General features: G+C 42.2%; 1 protein-coding gene across 1 annotated transcript in view; it reads right to left on the bottom strand.

Moving 5' to 3' along the window:
* The window catches only part of SLC35F3 (solute carrier family 35 member F3), a 187,640-nt gene extending 168,917 nt beyond the window's left edge, over positions 1 to 18,723 (bottom strand). Inside the window, exons 1-2 of the mRNA XM_075445469.1 lie at positions 18,625 to 18,723; positions 18,180 to 18,409 (exon numbers count right to left, since the gene is read on the bottom strand). Coding sequence (XP_075301584.1) covers positions 18,180 to 18,409; positions 18,625 to 18,677 — 283 coding nt within the window. The 5' untranslated portion in view covers positions 18,678 to 18,723. The remainder of the gene's footprint in view (positions 1 to 18,179; positions 18,410 to 18,624) is intronic.
* Between the last annotated feature and the right edge of the window lie 8,021 nt (positions 18,724 to 26,744).

Below are 26,744 nucleotides of genomic sequence, written 5' to 3'. Positions count from 1 at the left end.
GTAGAAAAGGCTAAATTAAGACTTCCGTAAAATGCCTGACATGAACAAATCCATATAGAAGATGAATTTCAGTGCAAAACTAATGGGCTTTATACAAGCAAATAAATTAAATGATTAGAAAGGGAGGGGGGAAATGAGCTGTAAGAACAATCAGTCAAGGTAAAGGAACCATCCAAACATGTCAGTGCGGATCATTATATAATGTTCTCTCAGGGTACTCGCTATGAGAAAACCTAACTGCTTCCACTCAGGGACACAGTTTTCACCAAGGTAACGCCGTTAAACCCCAACAGCACTGGCTAACACTCCACACGCGCGCACTTGTCTGTGCATGTTTGAATCAATGTGTTTATATTTAAAACAGCAAACAAGTACAGAGCACTGTAACATCAGGATAACAATCTTGATTTGGATAGGTATGATTTTGCACATGTATAGGCTCAGCCACTAAGCAAAGGAAGGAGAAAGGACCATGGATTCCGGTATTACCTTGTCAAGATCAGTCTACCTGGAAAGGAGGCATGGGGAAAAGGGGTACCTTTCTGAGCCAAATTCCCAGCACACAGCAGATCTGGAGATGGCACAGACCATATCAATATGTTACTCCATCCTCTCCATTGCTGCAATCCTGGACTGACATAGGACTGGGCTAGTCTAGGGACTTGCTGCTTGTGCAAAGATCATCCGACTGTATCTCATTTTCCAGCCCTCAAAATCTGCCTTCCGTGGAAGAGCTGTCTCGTCTCTGTCCCTTATCATGAACAGCTGAGTGTGCTGGCCAGAGAATCTCCAAGTCAGGGAAACAGTCAAATAACAACTTAAAGCCCATCACTATGAGGTGAGCAAAAAGCACAACCAAGATCTGGCCACTAATTTGCTTATTATACATGCTTAGCATATAGCATAGAGAGAGGAAAATGCTTAATTTGAAGGAATCTTCTTGGCTTTCTTCTTCAGCACTTATATGGCTATAGACAAAGGTAATTTCTGACTGATACCAGGCTGCCTGGTTTTTCGGTTTGGTTATTTCAGATAAAATTGCTTGCTTTCTCCTCTCTGCCTACCTACAAAATAATGCAACAATTGCAGCATAGCCCAGCTAGCACTCACCTCTTAGCAAAACATGTTGGGGGTACAGTCAGTTCAAGTGTTAATGTTTGAGCTCATAATCTATTTAAATAAGAGTATGAGACGTATAAAGATACCATGAACCCTGACATTTGTTACATTCTAAACACAAGACTAGTTTTCTTCCCAGTTCTAGTTCTTCAGACCTGTTTGCAGCTTTCATGACCTCTTTGATGCCTTCACTGTTCTTCAGTGTCTTTCTCACACTAATTATTCCCTCACAAGTTTTCACAGAACTCGCGTCAGATGCGAATTTGGCTGTCTGCAATCCAATGTTCCATATGGCATTCTCACCCACATACTCTTACACTTCCATAACAATTTTTTTGCTTTGTGTTTTATTTTGATTTGCATTTTTTATTTACTGAATTGATTCAGAATGTTTTCCTTATATTTCCATATTTTATCCCTGTTGTTCTGTTACTGCCAAAACATACATGCGTATGGATACTCCAGCACATCACACCCGTCAAAACCAGAACTCAGGGGAGTTCTGTGACATTTGCTTTGTGAACTGACATTTCACATTTCACCTGCAGGAGCTCTGAGGGAAGGCCAGACAGCTTGCCCAGGCTCTTCAGAGAAGGCTGGCTTAAAGGAGGCAGAGGACTTCACTGTAATTCACCAGCATTTCATTCTTAGAGATGACTGACTGCACTCAAACAGATTGGGAAATATATTCCTCTGCAGTACGGGTACTACTTTACATTCATCATAGTTGTATTGGTGCCCAGGAGTTGTACAGATCCTGTCATAAAGCACAAAAACAAATCTGCTTTTCAGCTTGATAGCAACTTCAAAACCCCTTTTGTCATTTACAAACCTATACTCACTCCTTTTAAATACTATCACTAACCAGTGTAACTCGTGATTTCCCAGCCTTTCCCCACCCCACTTTCCCCAAAGTGCTTTGAGAACTGCCTTTCTGGTGCTGGCCACCTTGTCTCACTGGGCTTCCTATAGAAAACTCAGAATATGTTCACAGTTTTTCTTTTTAGCATATCAGTACGTAGTCTTTCTGGGTCTCTTGTTCTTTTAGGTCTGATCTTTATCTATCTGTGACTAGTACTGCAGCTAGCTATCAGAAGAAAGAAAGAGACCTAACGGAGATGGAGGAGAAACCTAAATGGATCAGGAAAAAAAATTCATCAGCAGTTGAGAGAGACAGGTGAAGTGGTTAATGGGGTGGAGATAACAGAAATGCAGGAGAAGGTGAGGATGTGGGGTGAAAGAATGACTTACAAGCTAGGAATCAAATATGGTGCCAAATCAGGCAACAAAGTCCCTTTCAGAGAAGAACGGCATGCAGGTAGTCACAGACCCCAGGCTACATCTTAGAGAAACTCCACTAACAAGAAAATTAAGATCAAGGCAGTAGGATGAATCTAAGGCGCAAACCGTTATATTTGAGCATCTAACTCTCACCGAAGTTACTTGAAATTAGACTCACCAAAACTTTTGGGGATCTCAGTCTTCTGCCCAACCACGTAGAACTTGAAAATCAGCCTAGGTAATTGAAGCTTAGCCATTTCTGGCTTTCCAGGCTGCTGCTGGCTGGCACTTCTTATCTGAAACACTAATAAACAGGTATGTTTGATCTAAGAATAAGAACGGGCACCCTTCCTTCTCTTGGCTTTGCCAACTTCTTTCCCTTGCCAAAGTCTACATCAGGAAGGCCATTAGATGCCTACCCAAGCCATGCTATAGTGTAATTCAGTTAAGAAAAACAATTCTTATTTGCCTGAAACTGCATGTGACAATCAGCTAACATATCCGCAGAGAACTTGCAACTGTATGTCATGTCAATGAAGTGATTTCTCTTTTAGGAAGGAAAAAGAAAAATGAAAGTTGTATAGAGTATTTTGTCCTGGTGTTCATGGGAGTATTTTCCAAACTTTTGCATCATTATCACCACAGAACCCTCCCTTGCTCTTCACTTCCCATGTAAAGCAGATAAATCTAGCACTCGGGCAAAAAGGGCAGTGGCTGGAGAACAGAAAGTGACAGTACAGCTTCACTTCCGAGTAGGTAAGATGAATTTCTCTCCCTTTTTCCCCATTCCACACATTCAAATCACAGATAATCACTTGCAAATAAAGTGTGGTTAATAGTGGCGCCTTAAAGATGATGGTCCTTTAGGTGAGGATTATATACAACACAAAGACTTGCGTTGTATACAAAAGACTAAGTCTCCTATAGTTTACAGGTCTGTATGAGACTTCTGTGTGACAAAATTTTTCCTTTCTCCAAAAACATGACCAGATTTAAATTTGATCACAAAAATTCAGTAACTACAGTTTCTTCTCACATGCTGCATTTGGGATCCAGAACATCTGAATTATTTTTTTCAGCTAGGCATTTGAAAACTTCATGATGTTTCTCCCAAACCCTACAAGTGATAATTGTCTTTATTCATCTTTTTCAGCCTACTTATTTTAAGCTGGATTCTGCCAGCTTGTGGTACTTAAGCAGTACTTTACTCCACTGAAATCAAGAGAACCAATTTAAATAAAATGAATTATGTACTTGGTTTGAAGAGGGGTTTATGCATAAGGAAATGGGGCTTCTTGCAAACAAGATATCAAAGACTTTATTTCACAACATGGTGCTATAATGTGTAGTTGCTCACTCAGAAATATTACCAGAAGTATATTTTTCTCACATAAATCAAACATCCACCAAAACACTAATTTATACAGTTCTTAATTTGCATTAAATAAACTACAAAGAAACCCTGTCACAAGGAATTTTCCACAGAGCGAGACTGTTGTGTCAAACTTCATTGCTCAGCACACGCGAATTACTTTGGATTCTATTACATTCTGGAAAAATTACAAGATCAGATTGATGAAAAGATTAAAACAGAGATCAACAATTATGTTGGGAAGGACAAAATGATTATGAGAACTGAAGTGTTTTGACACTGAGTGGGATTATTTCTGTTTGCGCAGAAAAATTATTTGGTTTATTCACACACAAATTGACTTACAATGTATATATAATAACAATGATTAAATCTTCTAGATCACTATAATTAGCATAGACAAACAAAAATTATATTATATGTTGTGAAGAATATTAAGTTAGTATTTTCAACAAAATTTCACATTAACAGTCAGTAGAAACTAGCTATTTGGAAAAATACAAATATTCAACATCCTAAAAGTTAACATACACAAATAATTCTAGTCACACAGCTGCTGCACAGCTAAAGTTACTCATACATAATTTCACAGCCTTGCAACTTGTGTATCAAATAGTTGCAGAGCCATTTCCTTGGAACTCAGTAGCTGGAAGCAAATACAGCTCCCACGTTATTTAAATGAATCAAAAACACTGCAGACCTGTCTTCCAAATACAAAGCAGATGCATGACCCTACACTTAGATCCATGGGTATTTTCAGTTATTTTGGTTACTGGATAAGGTCCTTAACATTTTAATGGTGTAACATTAACATAATAACAATTATGGGGCATCTCAAGAGTAAAATAGAACAGAGTATTTCAGTTGGAGGGTACCTACAATGATGATCTAGTCCAACTCCTGACCACTTCAGAGCTGACCAAAAGTTACAGCACGTTAAGAGGCATTGCGCAAATGCCGCTTCAACACTGACAGGCTTTGGGCATTACACTGCAGTAGCTACTATAATATTTAAACTTCACTCATTAGTTAGCCCCAAGACCTTAAAAATACAAAATTATTTGAGAATTAATACTTAAAATAGGTAATGGTTGAGAATTGCTCTAATTTCAACTTTCAAAAAAAAAAAAATCTAATGAAAACAGCCTTACGAGATGACAGAATAATTCACCCTATTGGAAATAAATCAACAGCAACAAAAAAGCAGGAAAGATCAGGTTGGTTATTGTCAGAGAAATTCTCCAGCTTCAACACTGAGCTCAGATTTATACAATCAATTTTGTTTCAGTACAATTAGCTGTTGTTGCACAAAGCAGATTACAGTGCAACTGGTTTAACCTTGTACTAGCTGAGAGCTACACATCTCAAGTGAAAGAAGCCTTTCTGCAACGTGCTGATGCTTTTGCACCTCCCAATTATTCTTCAGGGCACAGTAATTCAGCTACAGCAGTTAATATCCAAGGTATTAACTAATATTAACTCTCTTGATCTAGACGTCTCTTATTCCCTCCAGTGCAATTCCTACAGCCGGGCATGCGCCTCTTGTCCTCCATAAAAGTGTTTCAAGATCAAAATTGTCTCAACATTTGAGATTGTTTTACCTCTTCTTGCTTCGAACCACTCCAGACAGAAAAGCATTTTCATGGCTCTCATGCTGTCCTCACCTAGCATAAATGAGAAGGATCATTTTCGTATAAATCATTGGAGGATCACAAACACCCACTGCCTAATTGCCTTCTGCATGGAAGCAAAGTGAAGAAAACAGAGGAATTCACTAGACATTTACATTGACAGGGTGCTTACAAGGGGAACGCTCTTAGCCAGAAGTGAATTTACTATGTGTGTTTACATCAACAGATAGCTACAACAGGAATGCTCTCAGCTGGGAGCTGGGACCAGACCCAGCCACTTTGCACTTCCATTTGAAAAGCGCAGGAGGCATCACAATAGAGAACGAGACTCTGGCTGCGTGATAGCATGTCGAGTTTGTAAAAATACTTTGGACAGTTTACTCCTGGGACTCCCTGGAGGTTTATGAGTGTCCAAGTCTGCCAAACTGCAGCTTTCACAGACCTACTACAGCCACATTTAGACCACGACCCTCACTTCCATTCAGGACTGCAGTATTCCAGCACACCATCAGCTGCTGGTTTTAGTCAGGCAAAATTCCTTTCAGCTTCTATCGGGGTTGTATCAATGTGAAGACTGAATGATTTCTGTCTTTGAAAAGCAAGAGGTAAGAGGTTAATGCACTAACCCAACCAACCAGCTTCATTAGATGGATTTGAACCTTTACCTAGGAGTTTCTCCAAGCTGCATCCTCTATGTTACTCGTATGTTTTTGTGGCAGGATACTTAAAAAATAACCAAAAAAACTAAACTGCATGTACAACGTTTTGCTATCTTCAGCATTTCAAAATTCTCCAGGAACACTGTCATTATCCCACTGCATACCATCCATCCTCTTACCTTTGCAAAGAGGTCTGGTTTCATAAGCTTTTACTCCTCAGCTGACTAAGGGCTATCAAAGCCTAACTGGCTTCCAAGGCATAGTTTATACAAATTATGAAGTTGAATGCCTTTCTGTTATTGCTTTAAAAGGTTCCTGCCTCAGACCCATTCACTGTCCCCCACACTGGTATAGGCAGATTCTTTGTCCTCATCTGAAGTGGAAAGACACAAGCAATGACAGCATTCAGCACAAATGAAGGGGCAGGGGCTTAGGGAAACAGGAATTTTCTATTGGTAACAGATCTGTTTGAGGACCTTCTCCTCTGATGCCAGTGCTTCTACATAGCTTGCCCTGCTAGAGGTCTCAATCCTTAACTCCTAACCTAAAACTGCCAATGACTGTACCTATGTTCGTTCTCCTTTCAGCACTTAGGCTCTGGGCAGTCAGCTTTCCAGGCAATGGGAAGAAAGAGTGGTCTTTTCTCAGGTGCTGTAGATACTTTCTACCCATGTTGGGACAAGCTATTAACTACTAATTAAATACCAATTTCAAGATAAGAGAAAATTAAAACTGTACATCTATTAAAAGAAATAATTATCCTATAATTTAAATAAAGCTCCTCAATAGTGCTCAGGAACATATAATAAAGACCATGTATGGGTAGGTGTAATTGGATGCAGTTGCCTTAGGAACAGATGTTCAGCACATAAAGCAGGAAGCCTGCTCAAAAGGCAAACTCAAAGATTCAAGCCTGGTGGGGGAAGCCTGGCTTGACTGAAGTTACTGACAAAAGTGCCATGCACTTGGCTGGAGTCAGGGATTCATTCCAACAGCTTTTCTAATTCTCTCGTATTTGCAATATTAGTACGAGTTCAGAGCTGAATAATATATTACTTTGAGCCAGAAGTGTTCTACTGGAGGCACATTCTCCAGTTTCCTTTGTGCAACAATTTCATCAAGAAACAAAAAGTACCTAGGGAGTTGTAGAAGAGTCTAGGTTCACACTCTGGAGTTTCTGATACCATTCCCACTTCCAATGTATTTTTATTATGTAGACAAGAGATACTGTGCTTTTAAAGAAGTGTTATCGTAGGATGTAAAAGAATTTGACATGCAGAAAGAAAACACCGTGTGGTACAAGAGTGTCATTTTAGAGTAATAGTAATAGCAAAGATTCCTATCAAGATGCCATGCAAAAATCTTTTCATTTTTTGAGTTTTTCAGGAATAAATACAGAATGCCTGATGATGTTTGCCAGAAAAGTTTCCAGTGAGATTCAACTTGTCTACTATGCAGACACCAGAAAGAGGAGGTCCAAAGTATTGCTCCCAGTACAAGATTCAAGATCTGTTTCTTGTCCATGCATTTCTCCACACAGAACATACTCGTTCATGCTTCTATGATTTACCATCCATTTGGAGAAATATTACAAAACATAAAACTACTTCTCAACCTGTACGAAGTCAGAACATACGTAGAGCTCTCTACCTATTGACTTCATTATTTGCAAAAGACAAAAAATTTCCTACAGATATTGAACTACACATTACTGAGGTGTGAAGTTTGAAATAGCAAAGGATACTAAATTTTCTTTCTCTCTTTGATATAAAAAGAGGCAAATAAAGGAGCTGTTTGTTAAGTAATACTTCTCAAAGACTGGGAATTAATTTTATGAGAAGGAACTGGAGGTTAAATCCTATGCTGCACCCTCTAAGAGGATCTCCAGAAGTCTTACAAGCCAACTGTGGGAATGCAGTGATTTAAGATGTCTTTGTGCACTCCTCATACGTTCCTTGCAGGATAACCTGGCAAGCTGGAGAAACCATCCAGCAGTCAGATAGCCTCCTGAAATCCCTGAAGTCGTGAACAGAGTAGCTCTACTCCTCCATGTTATTTTAGTTTTCATTCCAACTCATATATTTTCCCAGACTGAAAAAGGGAATCTCTTGCAAAAGGGCTTCACACCATATACACTGGGAGAAAGTTCATGTGGCTGGATGCAGAAGTCCCATGATATACCTACTATACGAATTAAATGTGGGCTTATATTCATTTTCATGTCGAGACCCTGCCACTCCCGTGACTATAGAGACAGCTTAACATTGCTTTTTTACCTCTTGAATGCACCATAATTCACGTTGCCTGGCCATAATCTCTGGCTTGCATGAAACCTAAGCTTCCAAATTCAGGCCACAGAATACACTTGTAATGTATGTAAGAAATAGCTGAAACGTAAGTCCTGAATGACAGAGGCCCCTAGTCACAACCCATGATGTAGAAGGGTCAAGAAGCCAAATCTGCAGAAGAAAAGGCTTTTCTACCTTGTCACCCCTCTTACTCAACTTGAAAGTGGTCCAAACTCCTAATTTTGATTATAGACATTTTTCCATGCCTTTACTGATTTTTAGGGTTTTCTTTCTTGCCTGCCTTTTTCTACTTCTACATTATTTTGTAATTTCTTCTCTTTAACTAGCCTCTGATAATCAGACTTCAACATATTTCTTTACATTATAAATGTCTGGTTTCTGAAAGGAAAGATCCACAACTGAGATGTTATCAGGGCAGTGGGACACTGTAAAACTAAATGCTATACAGCAAAAAATAATTTCAGCAAAAGTACCAGGAACAGTGTTTTCTGTTATTAATTACTATTCCATGGAAAGTGCTACCCAAAAAACATCACCAGTAGCTAGTGTCTAGGTAAGATAAAAAATTAAACATGGTTATCATCAGGCTACTACCATGTTAGTTTGCTCCAATACCAGTATAAATGGCTGTATATTTTATGAAATCACTTTCAAAGCTCTCAGATGACATTGCATAAAGTGAGGAGAAAAGCCATCAGAATCACAAAGCCATGAAGATTTATTTCCTGTTTCACGGTGCAAACACTAGATGGTTGATCTTAACCCTGGCATTCAGTATTTCAACTAAGGCAAAAATTTGCAAGCAGATAATCCCTACTGAGCATTGTCTGGATACAAGTCACTGTTTGAAAAAGGAGAGCCAGCTCCAGGCTTTCAGGACTTGACCATGAAGACACCACCATCATCCTCACACATCTCTGAAGGGGCAGGTCCTCAGCTCATCTCCCACCCGAGCACAAGCCTATGCCCTCTTCACACAACTGCAGGGATCTGGCGAAGCCAAAGCAAGACACTTCAGATGAGGAAGAGTCCCCAGATTGCCACAGGGCTCACAAACAGCACAGCTGCCGACAAGGCTGAGTCAAACGGCTTGCCCTGCTCTAGCGTACGTGGACAGCAGACAACAAGCTCGACTTCCCTGCTACTTTGGTATCTTAGCTGGTGTGAAGAAGAGATTGTGAGGAAAAGCATCACATCTGTGACATTTCCAAAATAAAAGTCAAGGAAAAAAAGACAAAATCCTTTGGGTTATCACTATTGGGTCAGCTCTACTAGTTATTATTTACACTGCAGTGGGATTGGTAGGACTTTGCACCATGGTTCAAATTGAAAATCTAGTTGCTCCCTTTAGACATTAAGTCCCCTTTTCACGAACTGTTGCAGAGGAACCAGTTATGGCAAAGCAAAAAGAATATTTAAATGCGGGATCAAGGCCTTATTAGGAAGCATGCAACTGTTTCACGAGCAGTCAGTTACGTTCCCTTGTCCTGGAGCAGCTGCTCAAAGATCCAAATTCCATCATCTCATATGACTGGCTTGCTGAGTTAATATTTCCTGCTGGCTATGTGAGGTCATCCTTATTTTTCTACATGTTAGGCCACCTAAATTCCTACACTACTGGAATAGTTTTCCAGCTTTCAGAAAAAGCCTTATTCTTATATGTGCCAGATATAGGCATAGAAACAAAATGACAGGAAGCAAAATAAGACAGATTTGGTACAACAATGAACTTTATGAGACCCTCAAGTTCGAGAGGAAATAGAGGTGTCTGAAACCACTAATATGACCTTTTTTACAAGTGGAGCTGGCAAGTACGGCATAAGCTTGCCAAACTTTAAAGAAAATGAAATCAGGGAATATCACCACCGCATCCTCCCTATCTACAGCATGTTTCATGGAGTGCTTCGTAAACAAAATAGTTCTCTATGGCCTTACATGCAATCACAGCATCTTTTCTCTCCCAGGGATGTGCTGAGGAATAAAATAACATGTGCCGAGTGAAGATAATCTGACAATCAAAAATGCTCAGCGAAGCAGGTTCTACAACAAGATACATTGCACGAAGGTTAGCTACTCCCTAGGTGGGAATCATGATCTGCAGGTAAATTTCTTGCTCCAAACATAAATGCTCATTGCATTACTGTTCTCAGAGCAGTCATTATTCACTAGCAATAGTGGAAAGTCAATGGGTTCAGCTTCCAACACAAAGAGAGGGCTAGAACTACATCCTCAGATGCTCCAGAGAAGGGCACTTTGCCAAAGGAGTAAAGTTGCTTTTATGTAACTTTTCCATCCCTCTCTTTACCCTGAGGCTTATTTGACCTCAAGTAAATGGCAGCAACTATCAGCTGCTTCTGATTTACACCAGGAATATGAAACACAAACACCTCATTACATTAAAGAGAGATTAGGGCACAAAAACTCACCTTGAAGACAGCCCTGACAGGAGTCAGAATCTGGTAAAATTAGCTTTTTGGCTAATGAGCATCACTGGTGATGGACTAAGCAATTTCAAGAGGGACAAACATCTGGGACCGGGAGTCTTTGTCCTTTTGTGGCTTTGTGTTTCAGTAATGCTCCAGTTACACAACTGTATCCGATATTACAGAAGACCAGTACAAACTTTGCAGCCAGATTCCAGTGCCATTATCTTGTGCAATTCATTGCTTTTATTAAACAAATCATTGATTTAAGTTGCAAATATGCACCACACAGTACTACTCCAGAAGGATTAGAGAAATTTCCCCGATGAAGGAAAGGCCTCCAGAAAAGACAGTTCAAAAAATAAACATTTGTTCATAATTCTTGATAGTCTCCAAATTCTTTTTTAACAAATTAGTTTGCTTTCTCATTAGTCCATATCAATACAGAGTACTTTGTGGTTTTGGCAACCATCTATTATTATGAATTCAACACATTTATTAGTGAACACATTCACATTTCTGTTTAGAAAAAAATACAGTTCACCTGTGAAAGGCGTCTCAAACGCCAGTTAATGCTCTTCTTCAAAACTGTTAACACGGGCCTGGACTTTACAAAGCCATACAACTAGCTTCACTAGTAGGTTTTCATGACGGAGACTTCAGTGGTATATTCTAAAAATAACAACATTCAATGATAACATTTGTTAAGGGTATAAAGTGAATGCTGGAAGCCAACAGACCCTTAATTGCTGTCTCATGGACTGTTTTGCATAAATGGCACACTGCAGATGACATGTAATTAAGGATGCACTGAAAAAAAAGTTGACAGCAACCAATTAATTTGTTTAAATAACAAACAAACAAAAAAGAGAGGCTATTTTGTAAGTTGTAATTTTTAGTTTCTTCACTGTGAAAACTAGATACAAAATATAAAATATCCAGCTACCTAGCTAAAAGTGGTGGTTACCTCATATTACACCATTAATATTGTTTAGTAAACAAGTTACTAAATGTTCGCTAAACATTTACGATTTACTAAATATTTACTAAACAATTCAAAATAGTAAGACAGTTTAAATTACTATTTGCTTGGCTTGCCAGCAAGCAATTGAAACTTCAAATTTCTACTAATGAAGCTCTATATTGTAACAGGAATCAGTTTTCCGCTGCGCATCGGCCAAAAAATATTTTTCTTACCACCTGACAAAAGCCAAAGAACCGTCATGTCTCTTCTCCGCTGGAACTGCCTTGAAAAAGCAGCTTCTGAAAGGCTGGCTATATTTCAGTCTCCCTCTTCCAAGGGGTACCTTTCCAGTTGCTCAGTATCCATCCCCTGCGCTCCTCTACCTTGTCTCACGTGGCCAGATGGTGCTGTTCCACACTCCTGTGCAGCTGCAAGACCACCCAAAAAGTCAAAGCCCCTGAGGGCCAGTGGGTTCCCTTTCCAAGAAGAAATGTCTCCTGTAATATTCTGGGACATCCACTGCAGGCTTATGATTAGGCTTCTGAAATATTTTAAGAGTCTGCCTCTGGGGACAGGACTTCTCAGTTCCAATGAGTATTATACACACGGGGAAATGGCTTTGGGAGGTTTTGCGGGAGCCATCACGTGGATATAAATCAGTAATGTCCCTGGTTTGTGTACAACCACATGTAGGTTTAGCTTGCAGCAGACAACTACAGCTGACATTTGAAACAACCACACTATAGTACTTCTAAAGCTGCAATGCAATTTATTACCATTGCTTTCTTTCACCTGTAGGAGTTACCCTGTCTTCCTAGCTTTTCTTGCTAGCATAACGACTAGTTGTGTTAGCATCGCCAGAGAAGAGCATTAGAAAAAAATGAATCAGGCCTCAGATACCATAAGTCTGGCTTCAAACAAGGAGATAAAGCACATATTTTTACTGCTCTTCTAAGCTTTGGGGTGGGGGGGTGACCTACAGCTCAACCCTGGGGCAGCTATCCAAGTTTCTCTCCCAGAGCAAGACATGGAGAGGTTACTCCACGTTTTCACCTGAAAAGCGAGATTCTACATAGTCATTTGACCTCAGGAACGGCAACATGAATGATACCGCCAAGACTTGCATTAGTTGTAAGAGCATTACATTCAGTATTTATGTATTGGAAAGTAAGTAATCCGTTTTAAATGAATTGCTTACAGCTGGCCTGAAAATGGCTTTCCCCAGAGAAAACAATACTCTTCGACTTCTGTCTTTGGTCTGCTGGAGACTCCTGTCTATCACCTCTAAAACATCAGTTAAATTCTCGCTCAGATGCAAATATGCAAAACCAGTATTTGCACAAATTTCAAGCATTAATATTTTTATCCTGACTCATATCCCCACTAGAGTAGCTTTTAGCAAGTGTGAAGGTTACAGCATTCAATGGCACACGCAAAGCAGATCACAAGGAGGAACACTGGGGACCAACTGGAAGCACTGGTCTTTAGCTGTATAACTGATACTCCAGTATTTATAAGGGTACAATGCTCATGCTTTTAATTAGCTAAAACCAACACTAAGCTACTACCTTCAAAGGCGATCAAAGTTCAGTAACCAGGGCATTTTCCCACTCAGATATTTATGCTTTCTGAGCAACCTTCAGGATATTTCTAAGCCAATGTGTTCCAATACATTGCTTATATTGGCGATAGCACTTAAACTCCGTGTCCAGGTCAAGACCTACTGCGCTACGTGCTGGATGAGTACTACATTGAAATTCTGGGCATTAAAACTGTAAGGTTTATTGTTGTTATTGTTGAACTAATTATGAAGAAACATTAAAAATAGGAAACTAATATTTAAAGTAGCAGAGAGGAGACGAGCTAGAGAACTTCATTTACTGGACACAGTCTTTCCCTTCCACCTGAACAACAACATGCCACTTAAATGTCATCACTGGAACAACCTGGAATTACTCACAAGGTCAAAGTCTTGCACAAATGCATGTTCACAAGCCACGAACCACAGACTGTGGTCTATTCCTACTAAACAGAACTGAGAGGATTTAAAAGCGTACTGTTCTCTTAATGTTCATTCTGCAGGTAGAGTAACATCTGCAAGCACACAAAGAAGATAAATGAATAAAAGTGGAGGCCAGGTGGTCTCTTGGTCATCTAAAAGGAGGGAGAGAGCCATACAATCCTGATCCGTCCATAACGAGTCCGTATTTAGGAACACATGCTAAGGATATTTAAAGTCTCTGCTTTAGAAGCAAGACCCTAATCTTGAACAAGGAGTAGAAGCAGGTGATCTGTAGGAAGAGGAAAAGATTGCAAAATAGAGATAGCTGGCTCAAGCCCACATGAATGTATTTAAAATATTAATCGTGTAATAACAGACTGTGATACTGAATCACCACAAAATAGACCTAAGTTAATGTAGAGAAAAATGAATGTTTGGCAAGGGTGCTAGCTGTGCACATTTCAGGTGGAAACAAGCACCCTGCCAATTGCTACAGTAATTAAAATAGACAAATCTTCCATACAAATCAGCACGACAGTTCACGAGTTTAGCGACACTTGCATTTCTCCAGTACAGAAAAGCTCCTAGGCACTATACTTCTAAAAATATTTAGAAACCTGGTTCCTACTGATAATGGCATGAAATGGAAATGTAAAATATGGCCGTTCACCTCCAAACTTCTCTCTGCTATTAAACTGGTCACAGGCTTTTAGAGGCAGAAATCATGGTAATTTACTCCACCTTCGTGAAAGAGAACTGCACCTCTAACACAGCCCTAACAACGGTTTGATCTCCATACAACAGAAAGGCTGTCACTGGGATCTACAAATTTGGTGGTGGGGTGTTTGTTGGTTTTTTTTTTTTTCAAATTAAATTCTTATTTGATCCCTACGTGTTAATTAAACAAACTGAAAAGTCAATTAACATACCTCTTGTTGATAACTAGGATTTCATAAGTACTGAGCTCTGTTGTTGACGTAGCTGCATCAGAGTATGGTTCTACAATCCGACCTCATCTTACACGCACTTCTTCCCCTCTGCCTTCGCATTTGAGAAATCAGATGTGGCAAAATAGTCCCCATGGGACAAATATGAATATTTGATTCAGACTGGAGAGCAGTTATTCACATAATTAGCTACCCTGAAAATCAATGGCGAGAATTTCAGAAAAATACGAACTGCCAGATCGGCTCAGGACATGGTTCTATCCTCTTTCTGTGGGTGGGCAGACACTATGGAGGAAAGCGCAAGAAACCCTCAAGAAGCCGCCCCCTCCCAGTCCGAGAGGGGCTAATTTGAATTCTGAATGATGAAGTCTAATATTGTCTTCAATATTTTTCCCAACTTCTTACAATTCTAGATCTTGTCACTGCTATCAGTTACAAGCCCTTGAGTTCTTGATCTCAAGAACAAGTTACATGTTTTCTTAAAAATTATTTCTTTGTCTATCATTTTTTCACTGATGGCTTTTCAGCTTCATTGACTGTCCACCTGTTTTCCTCTTATGACACAATAAGAAAAACTCTCAATCTTTCTGAGCAATATGTGCCAGTACTCTCCATACTTTTGTTTCAACCTCCTTAAGGTAAACAGCCAAAACTCTTGAGACTCTTTATAGATTGTCTGTACTCTTTCTCCTTACTCATCTCAGAGCCTTCTGTAATCCTTTTTGAGAGGAGATAACCAGTGTTACACATTGTTTCGCTAGGCAGCACCACTAAATTCTCTGAAGGCATCACAACGCAGAAGTACGTTACATTTTTCCAGTTCCTAAAATCTGGTTTGCAAGTGCAGTCAAACAACAGAGGTCTTCCCTGAGCTGTGTACACTCCCAGACTACTCCCTCTCACCAGCTGATCTAACGATGTGAAACTTTGCAGGTAATTTTAGCACTTTCAGGAAAGAGAAGGCTTCTATTTGTGACAGCTGAATGTCATTTGTTGACATTTGAGCTATTTACCTGGCTGGGTCAGGTCTCCCTAGAGTAATGACAAGTCCTTTCTCATTCCGTCCAATCCATACCAGTTTGTGTCTTCAGCAGATTTTCACTTCTTCTTCCCCTCTTTCCATCTAATTTATAAGTATATTAAATACTGGAGTTCGTACACAACCTTGAGGTATCCTGGTATGTTTTAAATGGTCAGTTTTTAACCACAACAAAACTAGTCTCCAAACAAGTTCTGGGATCGTGGCAACACCACTTCTGATTATCTCTGGTAGTTTACCCTGGTGGAGTTTTGTCAAAAAAACTAGCAAAAGCTTTCTGAATGTCTCAAACAATTTTATACATACACATCTATATAAACAGCCTAAATGAAGTGTGAGAGGAATACACTCCAGTGTGAAAAAAACAGACCTGGCCCTACAGGTGATTTAGCTACAATAAAAAGGATGTCACAGAGAGACAGAGCAAATCTAGATCCGACTAGATTAGGGACTTCTTTTCCAGACAGCAGGTCCATTATTGATGCACTCCATAAATATGCTAATAGCGCCAATGGCACCTAAATGCCTACAAGCATGCACAATAAGATGACAAAAAGTGCCCAGGGTGCAATTTGAACTGAATAAAAGTCATCTGTTCACAGTGCTTGGGCCAATTCAGCCTTCTAACTGGAAAAGTCACAAGGAAAGTCCATATCCCAAACTGACTGCGTAAACCCAAGTTGGAGGAGTACTCACAGATGTTTCAAACTAGCTGTTAGCAAGGTGACCTCCCACTGTTGATGATCCGCCCTATTTACATGCATTCAGTCAGCTATTCAGCTGATGCAGATTGACACAGCTCTGCTTCAGCCACACCGTGTTATACCAGGTAGAGAGATGGCTCTTTTCTTCTGCGTGTTCTTCTACATTCCCAGCAGCTCAGATTTTAAATTGGCAAGGACTTCACATAACCTATTATTTTTAGCCATACATTTATGAAACTTGGACACTTGGTATATTTATCCCCCACCATTACAACTCAAGCATGTAATTTTGTTATTCAGAACGAGTTACGAGAGAAAACGTAACTAGAATAGCAAGCTTAGTCTTGCAATTAACTTCTTCAGACACAGTTATAAATTTCAACAAATAGGTTATAATTGAGGAGCCAGCATGACCTTTACTATTTGAGCAGGTTCAGCCATCACAGCTCAGCACGACTTCATCTGGACTATTAGTCACTCTGTCAGACGGAAGCACTAACATCCACCTCGGGCTGGCATCAGCATACGATCTGATCCTGGAAACCGACCTGAATAAGCTTTACTCTCAGGAATGGTCCCAGTCCCAGCAATGAAATTGCTCTTAGAGAAATCCCATGCTCCCTGTGAGTAAAGCAGCAAATATCAGGGATTTCTGTCATAGTTGCAATCAAGAAAAAAGAAAAGGCTCTTACAGAATAAGTCTTAAAATATTTATCAGTAAAGTCCTATAATCAGGTAGTCAGGAGCAGCTTATCCTCACAGAAAAACCGAACTAGTGCTGTGTACCACACTTTCCTGTATCATTCTCTTCCATTATTAAGCACACCTCCAAACAGATAATCCACGAGTAAACATGTCAGAACATTTACGCTTAATACTTCAGAAAGAGCAATGTGAAAACCATCACTTTGTCAGCACCAGTTTCCCCAGCAAAGCTATGGTTTCTGTTACAGCAGAATCCTTTTCACAACAAAAACTCTGTGATGTTATGAACGACAGTAAGACAACCAAAACATTTTTATGACTTCAGTTAACTGGTACATTATCCCTCGAAATGTTAATTCACGCAATTCCCATCATGGTGATGGAAGATTGACGAGGAATAGGGTGTTAACACGCAAAGAATACTAGCTGATATATTACAACCACTCAAGGTATTGCTTCCTTTGTAAATTACGCATGGGGAGAAATACAGCTTCGTATCGATACCATAGGAAGTTTCTTTCTCAAGTGCAGGCACATGAAAGGAACAATTCCACTTGGCACAGCAAAAAGGTGCAACATTCAGATCAAGCGCTGCGAAAATCGGACGGACCCCCCACAACAACGGACAGACCCCCAGAAACTACGGACAGACGCCCCGAAACAACGGACAGACCCCCAGAAACAACGGACAGACCCCCTGACAGCGCATTACTTGTGGAAAAAAAAGCATGTGTGTGAATGCACCGGGGCTTTTACACCGCCGTCACAAACACGCTCATTGGCACCGCTAAGCGTGCCCGCCACGTTAAAATCAACATATTTGACCTATTTTCTTCGCAGAATTTAACTGCTGCGATCCTTAGCCAGCAACTGCCTAGGGATTAAGGCATCGCACGGAATTCTCCGTGGGGAGCCAGTGCAGTTCCACAGAGCGAGGTTTTTTTTTGTCCACGACCAGCCCCCCCCCCCCGCCAGCCGGCTCCGGCCCCCGACGCCAAAGCCCCGCTGCTCGCCCCCTACTCACGCTTGTAGCTGGCGGCCCAGGGCTGGTAGCCGTAGTAGCCGGTGATGCGGAGGATCCTCTCCTCGATGGAGGTGAGCCCCACGGAAGCGCTGGTGAGGTCCTCCACGGAGCGGGACCACTTCAGGTCCTCCTTGATGGCCTCGTCCACCACCAGATACTTGAGCTGCCGCAGCTGCGGGCTGATGTCGGACAGCCGCCGCGGGCTGACATCGGGGGAGCGCCGCATCCCGCTGCGGGCCGGGAGGGAGAGAGGGGCGTCAGCGCGGGGGGGGGCCGAAGTTGGCGAGGGACGGCGGGGGCTCGGAGAACTTTCCCCGCCGCCCCCCGGCGGAGGGACCCCCGGGGGCGGGCGGCGCCGCCGGCTGAGCCGAGGCGGGGCGGGGTGCGGTGCGGTGTCCCCGGCCCTCCCAGACATCCCCCCCCCCCGCCCCGCAGCGGTACTCACAGGGTGGCGGCTTTGCCCCGCGCGGAGCCGTTGGGGAACTCCCGGATCCCCATGGGGAGCAGCAGCGATGGCTGCGGGGCGCCCAGACTTCACGGCGGGGCGAGCCGGCGGCGCTCACCGGCCGGGTGCGAGGCGGTAAGGAAGGAAGGAAGAAAGGAAGGAAGGAAGGAGGGGAGGGAGGCGGCCCCCGCAGCAGAGGGTCCCCGGGCCGGCGCTGGTCCCCGACGGGAGAGGCGGGCGGGGAGACGGCCGGACCGCCGCCGCTGCTGCCGCCGCCTGCGGGGGCCGGGCCGGGCCGGGCCGGGCGCGCTGCCGCCGGCCGCCAGCAGGGGGAGCCCCGCGGCCCCGCCGCCGCCGGCAGCTCGCGCCGCTCGCCCCCTGGCGGGCGGGCCGGGGCGGGGCGGGTCCGGTGCCCGGTGCGGGCTCCTCGCCCGGGGCGAGGGGAGCGGGTCTGCGCGGGGATGCTGCTCCCCCGGGGCGGAGGGGCTTCCCTCGGCTGTTCCAAACCGGTGCCGGGCCGGGCCGGGCCCGCGGGTCCCGTCAGATCGGCGCACATTCCGCCCCCCCCACCCCGTTCCCCCGTCGCGCAGCTGAACCGGTACCGCGGACACGCCACCTCCTCTCAAGCCATGGACTGGTTTTTTTTTCTTAAAACACAGCACTTAAGCAGCAAAGATACCCTTAAGTTAGTGTGGGAGCATAGATGCATACCTTATATAGACACTATTCACAAACAAAAATAGTTTAAATAATTAAAATTAATAAAATAATTAGAATCTGATCACCCACAAGTAGCGATAGTTGTAGTTAAAGAACTTTATGTGCGTATGTATGCGTCTCAGAGGAAAAAAACGAGATCCGAGGAGAGCAGACTGAGAGAAGTCCGCTCCCTCTCGCCGCTGCACGAGCTCGGCTTACCGGGAACGTCACAGCACCAAGGTACCCAACGCCAGTGTCAGTTAACCGCAGCCTTTCACTGCCACCAAAGGCAAGGATCACTGCGCCGTCATCGGAAAGAGAAAGTAAATATATCTCCAGCAGATGAAAGCCAAACTAATTACCGTCTTCAATAAACTTAGTACGTTATTTGGTACACGTGTCTCTCATTTCCCGTGCAGCCCTTCTTTAGAGCCCGTGACAACACTCGTTGCTGTGGAGGTCGGTCCCAAAGCCGGTGCAGGCGAACAGCAGCTGGCCAGCGGTGCAAGCGGAGTGCAACCGTGCGGGCGTGCGACGGTGCCGACCTGCAACGGGGCAGAGCTCCCTGCAGGGAGAGGGATGATTTATGTGAAGATGTTGAAAACACAGTGCTGGCTAAATCTACGGATACTGATTGCTGGCTTGATTTAAGTCTCCTCAGGGCATTCAGAGCAGGAGTGGGGATAACAGGCATGAACGGGACTGAACATTCCAGCCAGGCCTCCGAGGTCCAGCATCGTTCCGTATGCAGACCCCGTGCTCTCTCTGGCTTTGGGTGATGGACGAGGACAGGATTTAATCTGAGAATTTCCTGTAATACTGCATGCATCTAGTGTCAAATTCCTCCATTCTTGAGGGTACAAGATTCTCAAAGTGTACTAAAAAGAACATAATACAGATCCAGAAATGTAAGTCTGGACGGGCTGTGCTCAGTACAGGCCTAATTCACGCTGGCGTGAGAAAACCGTTGCTACGAAGCTCTGAGTCGCAGCGCAAGCAAAGGTTCCACCAGCCAAGCGAGTGACACTGCCGACCAGCCAAGCAGCGATGCCTGCCGCGCACTCGCCAGCCTCTTGTCACAGACCGGTCCAGACTAGCAGAGGCTTGGTCACCCCGACAAACATTTTGCCCCCATCCCTGAAGCATTCAGCTGCCCAGTTTCTACAGCCCCAGAGAAGAGCCATGGAAGTCAGAGGCCCTACTGTGTGCAGCTCCACTTTAATACGCCAGAACCATCTCATTCCTCTGGCCAGTCAAGATTGTTTTTCTGCTGTTTTATTCTTTCCCAGCTGCTGTCATTTCAAGGTGTAAATTAAAATGACGGATGGGTGTTAATACTTTCTCCTGTCATCCAGACAGGTGACTTTGGACAGCTTGGGTGGCAGTGCTGACAAACATGGAATGAGCGCACATCTGGTGAGACAGGAAAAAAAAAAAAATGCATGGGAGCAAAAATTTTTGGAGTACATTAAACTGTTTAATAAAGATGACATTTCAAAATTATATTAAGAGGTAACATCAACATAGATAGTTCTTAAGGTCTTATCAAACCTTGCTGTAAGTGATGTTTCTTCTTTAGAAATAGCAGCTGCTGGAGACATGAAAGTTAAATTCTTGTGTGTAGTATTTCAATTATGTTTAAGCAGTGTAGCTAAAACAGAAACATGACAATATGGCTTTGGACATTAAAAGATAAAGTATGGCATCCCACATGATTTGGAATTTGTAGATTTATGGAGTTATTTAAGATTTTTAATATGAGGAGAGAAAAAGTATTGTAGTATACTAGCAATGCTACCAAGAATAAGGAAAAAGTTAAAAAAATTGCCAGACAGTATATACCTACTTAAGGAACAGTGGGCAAAACAGACCAAGATTTGACTCAGTTTAGGTTGGAGCCACGTAACATGGTATGCAACACCAAGCTGGAGCGGCTATAAACAGCTTTTCTGAACCTCTTCCTGCTGCATTACTTTAATAAAACACCTGCAATCATCTAAACGGAGAACAGTTAGGAAATAATGTGGTTTTTTAAATGGCAGAGCACTATAGAAAGGGAACAATTAGTACTTATACCAGAGTGTGGAGACTTGTTCTGTCCTGTTAGATGCACCTTTTTGTTTTCTTTCCAGACAGCAAGAAACTACATGCTTGACTGATAGTTAGCTCTTAAAAGGCACAGCTAATAAGATATATTAGTACTATGTTGTCTGCGATGTGATGCCATGGCAGAGGAAAATATAATTTAAGTTGTATTTATTTTCACCTCCCATCAATACCTGCTTGCCAAAAGTTTCTATGGCATGGAAATTTATGCTTATCAAAATATTACTCGTTTCATGAGAAAGGTAAGTAATTTTTGTATTTCTCCCACACCTTCAAGATGAAATTTCTTTGCTATCTTATCCTACTAATGTCACTCTATCCATTAAATGTAAAAATTTTATTGGGCAACAAAGTAATCACACTTGTAGAAATTACAGCATGAAGTTGATGTGTTCCCTCTTCTCTAGTTCAGTAAAATGACCCCTAGGAACTGAGTTTTTAGAAGGCAACCGAACTCCCTGCTTAAGCAAATACTCTTCCAACTGAATCTTCTATAGCTCATGTACGTTCCTGCTTCTTCGTATTTTTATGCTTAGCACCGAAGGTATGTACCTGAGCCGTTAATCAGATGTTCCTGCCCCAAGGGATTTTGGGTATTAGACAGAAATACAATATACATGATAAAAATCCTACATACTATATGGAAATGCTTGTACGGCAAAACTATTAATTTTCTCTAGCTGGGGTCAAATTTGACATCCACAGGAATATAATGCTACCGTATATCCAAAGTGACTCCAGCCGAATCAGTGGGACTAATTTTAGTATGCTATTCCGACTGAATAGAGGTGCAACTTTGAACATAATGTATTTCACACACAAAATACTTTCTATCATCAACAAAAAAATACACACAGCTAGAAACTTTCTAATCTATCCTGCATAATCTTGCTTGCATTCATGTATTAAAATATTTAGTACCACCTTTAAATCATAGAATGCTTTGGGTTGGGAAAGACCTTCAGAGGCCATCCAGCCCAACCCCCTGCAGTGAGCAGGGACATCTTCACCTGGGTCAGGTTGCTCAGAGCCCCGTCCAACCTGGCCTGGAATGTTTCCAGGGATGGGGCATCGACCACCTCTCTGGGCAACCTGGGTCAGGGTTTCACCACCCTCATGGTAAAAAATTTCTTCTTTGTATCCAGTCTAAATCTGCCCTCTTTCAGTTTAAAGCGATCACCCCTTGTCCTATCACTCCATGCCCTTGTGCAAAGTCCTTCTCCATCTTTCCTATGGGCCCCTTCCGGCACTGGCAGCTGCTCTAAGGTCTCCCCGCAGCCTTCCCTTCCCCAGGCTGAACAGCCCCAGCTCTCCCAGCCTTTCCTCCCAGCAGAGGGGTTCCAGCCCTCAGATCATTGCTGGGGCCTCCTCTGGCCCCGCTCCCACAGCTCCAGGTCTGTCCTGTGCTGAGAGCTCCAGAGCTGGATGCAGGACTCCCGGGGGGTCTCAGCAGAGCAGAGGGGCAGAATCCCCTCCCTTGCCCTTCTGGCTATACTTTAAGTAAAGCCATGGTTGAAGTAAACCCAGAGAACCAAGAAAAACTCATAGAGCAGACAGAATGGCCAAATGCAAGACTGAATATAAGAAAAAATCAGCCTGACCGCCTACAACAGACTCACACTTGCTATCTCAAGTAGAGAAGAGGAGACTGAGAGAGCAGTCAGATGAATTTAAGACAAGTTGCAACACATTTTTCGTGTGAGCTCTCACATTGTTCCAAGACCCCTGCAATCCACAGGCAAAAATCAAACAAGCATCAAAATTTCCAGTCTGACTCCTTGCTGAAAGCAACTAGACAGCTCTAAAGATAATGATGTAACTGCCTGTTGTAGTCAGGAAGGGACACAGAGGGTCAGTGTCCCAGTCCTGGGAGATACACTGCTTTATAGAAAGCCGATTTTCATCTGCTACTTTGAAGCTATGGAACATGAACTATTCAGGTGCTTCTTTGCCAGATGCTGTGGAAAAACAGAAGTCCTTTATATTTGGCATTTAAATTAGGCCTGTTGGTTGATTTACTATTCAATGTTGGATGAGAAGTGCAGAAAAAAAATTTTTTAGGACATGTCATCATGTCTTGGTGGTGTATGAGCCCTGCCATTGCCTCTCTTCCCAGTTCAAATTAAAAAGTGAAATGCAAGAAGCAGAAAAATAGTAACATTTCCTTCCTCCAGCAAGCAGCCCCAAAGGGACTGTAGGAGGTGTCAATGGCAGAAAATAAAGAGCAGACTCTTCAATATCTCGTATTTTGAGAAATGCCAGAGGCTTGAATCTCAAAGTCAATCTGCATTCTACATAGCTTTGGTATCCCTTCCTGTTCTGCTGTTTCCAGTAATTTGTACCAGAAATAATAGGCTACAAAATGCGGGTTAAGGGAAGACTAGATACTGTATTTCAAATTTTCTATATTTATCTGTGTATCATTCCTAGTTTGTCCTCTTCACATCACTGATCACAGTAAGAGTTTGGCTGAAGTGTGAGCCAGTCAATCAGGGAACAGGGAAAAGAGAGAATCATAGAAACAGCTATCTACCCTGGATAGCCCATGAAAACCCATGGGGGGGGGGGGGGAGTATCAGCAGCCACAGACATACAGGGGAGAGAATGAAGGACTGTGGAGAGAACTTGAAAGAAAACTCTTAATGGATTTGTGCTCAGGGAAGGCAGTTGCTTCAGTGAATCAGAGCACAACAGTCGTATTGTGTTTAAAGTTGCTTATCTGGAAGGTGTGCTAGCCCCAGGAAATACCTGGTAATTCTCACCCTTCAGATAAACTTTTGTTATTCTAGTTTTGAAGGTGATTTTTAAAGTTGACATTTTTTTGATGAAGAAAATGTGTTGCCAGCCTTGGACTGTGCAGCTTTCTCAGCAGGAGAAAAGACTGAAGAAAAAGGAACACTTGGAGACTGATATGACAGGCAGTTCTTACTGTATAAAATTAATGGCAGCTGTTTGAAGCTGCTCATGTGTCTGAAACATTAAAAATCCCACAGCTGAATATTTGATCTGGGAGCACAGAAGATCAAGGAGCATTACACTTTTGCCATATGGTTCTATAGTGTGAGGCATAGACACTTCTGAACCCTGTTTGTAAATTAACAACACTTCTTTTTCCAGATCTTCTGGAAATAATTTTGGAAGCTATTATAAATGATCTGCTGCACCAACCCAGACCCGACTTCTCCCCACAACATACAGAAAGGTGTCCTCTCCACCTTTTGTCACCTACAATGGGTCTATTTCATAATGTCATTAACACAGTATCTCACTGCACTTTTTTCCAGTTGTTTTTTAAAATTAAAAGACTTTGTTAAAGAAATATCTGTTAACGGTATAAATTATTAGTGAGAGTAACAGTAAGAACCATGGGCAGACAAGTGCCAGAGGTGCCAGGCAGATCCCTCCTGCAGACAACAGCATCCCTACATACCGTATACCCACACAGTGGTAGATGTCAGCACTACTGGGAGCCTCAAGGCTGCACTGCTTCTTAGCATAAAATGATATAGCATTAAAACATTAGTTCCTTCATCTCGTATTTCTTTAGCAGATTCTTTTATTGCGGTGATAAATTTGGAACAATGAGATTATTTGATTAAACTTTCTCAGTCGCTGCTGAATGGACTAACCCTGCTTGTAGAATTAATAAAAAGGCCAAGACGCCTCATTAACATGCTCAGTATTGAGCTGGATTGGCAGAGGTGCAGTTTAATCTTGCCAAAGGGCATTTGCTGAGGAAAGTCAGAAAGCTTTGAAATCATATTCTTAACGGTTGAGTCAATGGAAAGATGACCTTGCAAAAGCTGTAGCCCTGAACTCTCCAGACTTCCCCCCCTCCACCCGTTCATGCTAGGGCTGCTTACCGCCCAGAACAGTGCGTTAAATATGGCTTCTCCCTGCATAATTCAATGCATCAGGCTTGATTTTGCTGTTCATGCTGATAGGGAAGCTAGATACAGAAGCTATGTTTGGGAAGAGCCGCATGCGCTAGCATCCTCTAGCATTTTTTTGGTAGCTGCAAGTACTCTAGCATCGCCGGGCAGTCTAAACTTTCATTTACAGCAACTGATACCAACCCACCACACCTCTTTCACCAATGCCTCGCGTTCTTAGCGGTTACAGCTCAGAAAGACATGGAGCAAGCGGATGAAAAGCACCAGCTGTACGTAACCACACCTATCAAAACATCACAAAGGTCAAGATGAACGTCATTATTGCTGTTTAAGATCACACATCTGTGGCAGACGTAGTTCCAGAAAGTTATATTGTCAAGTAAATTGCATTATAATTTTCATACACAATAGCCTATAAAACAGATCTCAAACCTCTGTTTTGGCAACACTGTTTAGATTATTTGCTTGGACACGTAGGGTGAACATCCCAGGTAATTAAAACATTCTTTACATCTGCTTGTCCAGATGGAAATAGACTGTTTTACATGTAGACACAAGCAGCTGCATTTCTCAGCAGAACAGAGAAGTGCTCAAGCAAACTAGTTTCAAGTCATCAAAATTTAAGGCAAAGTTATCCACCAAGGTCAATTAATCTAATTTATTTCATGCTGGTGAAATTTTATCAGCTTAATGGAGTTTCCTCCAGTGTACAGCTTCTGAATTCACAGGTAGGCTTTCATTTTGAAGAGTGGCATGATTTTTGTGATCGATCAGTTTATCATATTTTCAGAAGAAGCGTGACTGCAAGAAAATTTTATTGCAATTGTCTTCATTTCTTCTAATCTTGCTTGAGCTAAGCACATGATAGCTTCTTAATAATTGTTAGGCCTTTGTGTTCATTTGTTGGTAATGTTTCTTCTAAAGTGCATTTTTATATTCCTTTTTCTAGGCTACCTTTACTGGTTTTGAGCTAAAGATTTTCCTTTTATGTAAGTTTTCCTTTGTTGGCCCATGCAAAATTCCTATTCAAGGAAAAATGGGGAAATATGAGAAAATCCATCTTAGACAAATTAAGCCACTTCAGGAATGTGATAAACATGAGGCAGTATGTGGAAGGCAAACTAAAAACTGTGTATGAAGGCACAAGAGATCACATTATGCTTCGATATTTTCATTAGGAAAGCAACACTCACCTTGACTGTTTTGAAACACAAATATTGTCCTTGAAATAGAAATCCAGAGACAAAAATTACAAAAAGGTTTCCCATGCTATAGGACTTCACGGCACTTTAGATGACAGTACTGCGTGAGACCAAGGACTGGAGGAGAGAAATGTTCTTCAGGCCGATGTGGGTTTTCTCTCAAATATTTGCCTATGAGGGTGAGCAAAAATGCTAGCCTTTATATTCTTTTGTTAATCTG

The sequence above is a fragment of the Opisthocomus hoazin genome, chromosome 2 (genome assembly GCF_030867145.1).
Source record: "Opisthocomus hoazin isolate bOpiHoa1 chromosome 2, bOpiHoa1.hap1, whole genome shotgun sequence".
Taxonomy (NCBI): domain Eukaryota; kingdom Metazoa; phylum Chordata; class Aves; order Opisthocomiformes; family Opisthocomidae; genus Opisthocomus; species Opisthocomus hoazin.
The sequence above is the reverse complement of the archived record's forward strand: the minus strand, read 5'-3'. Positions and strand labels throughout refer to the sequence as shown.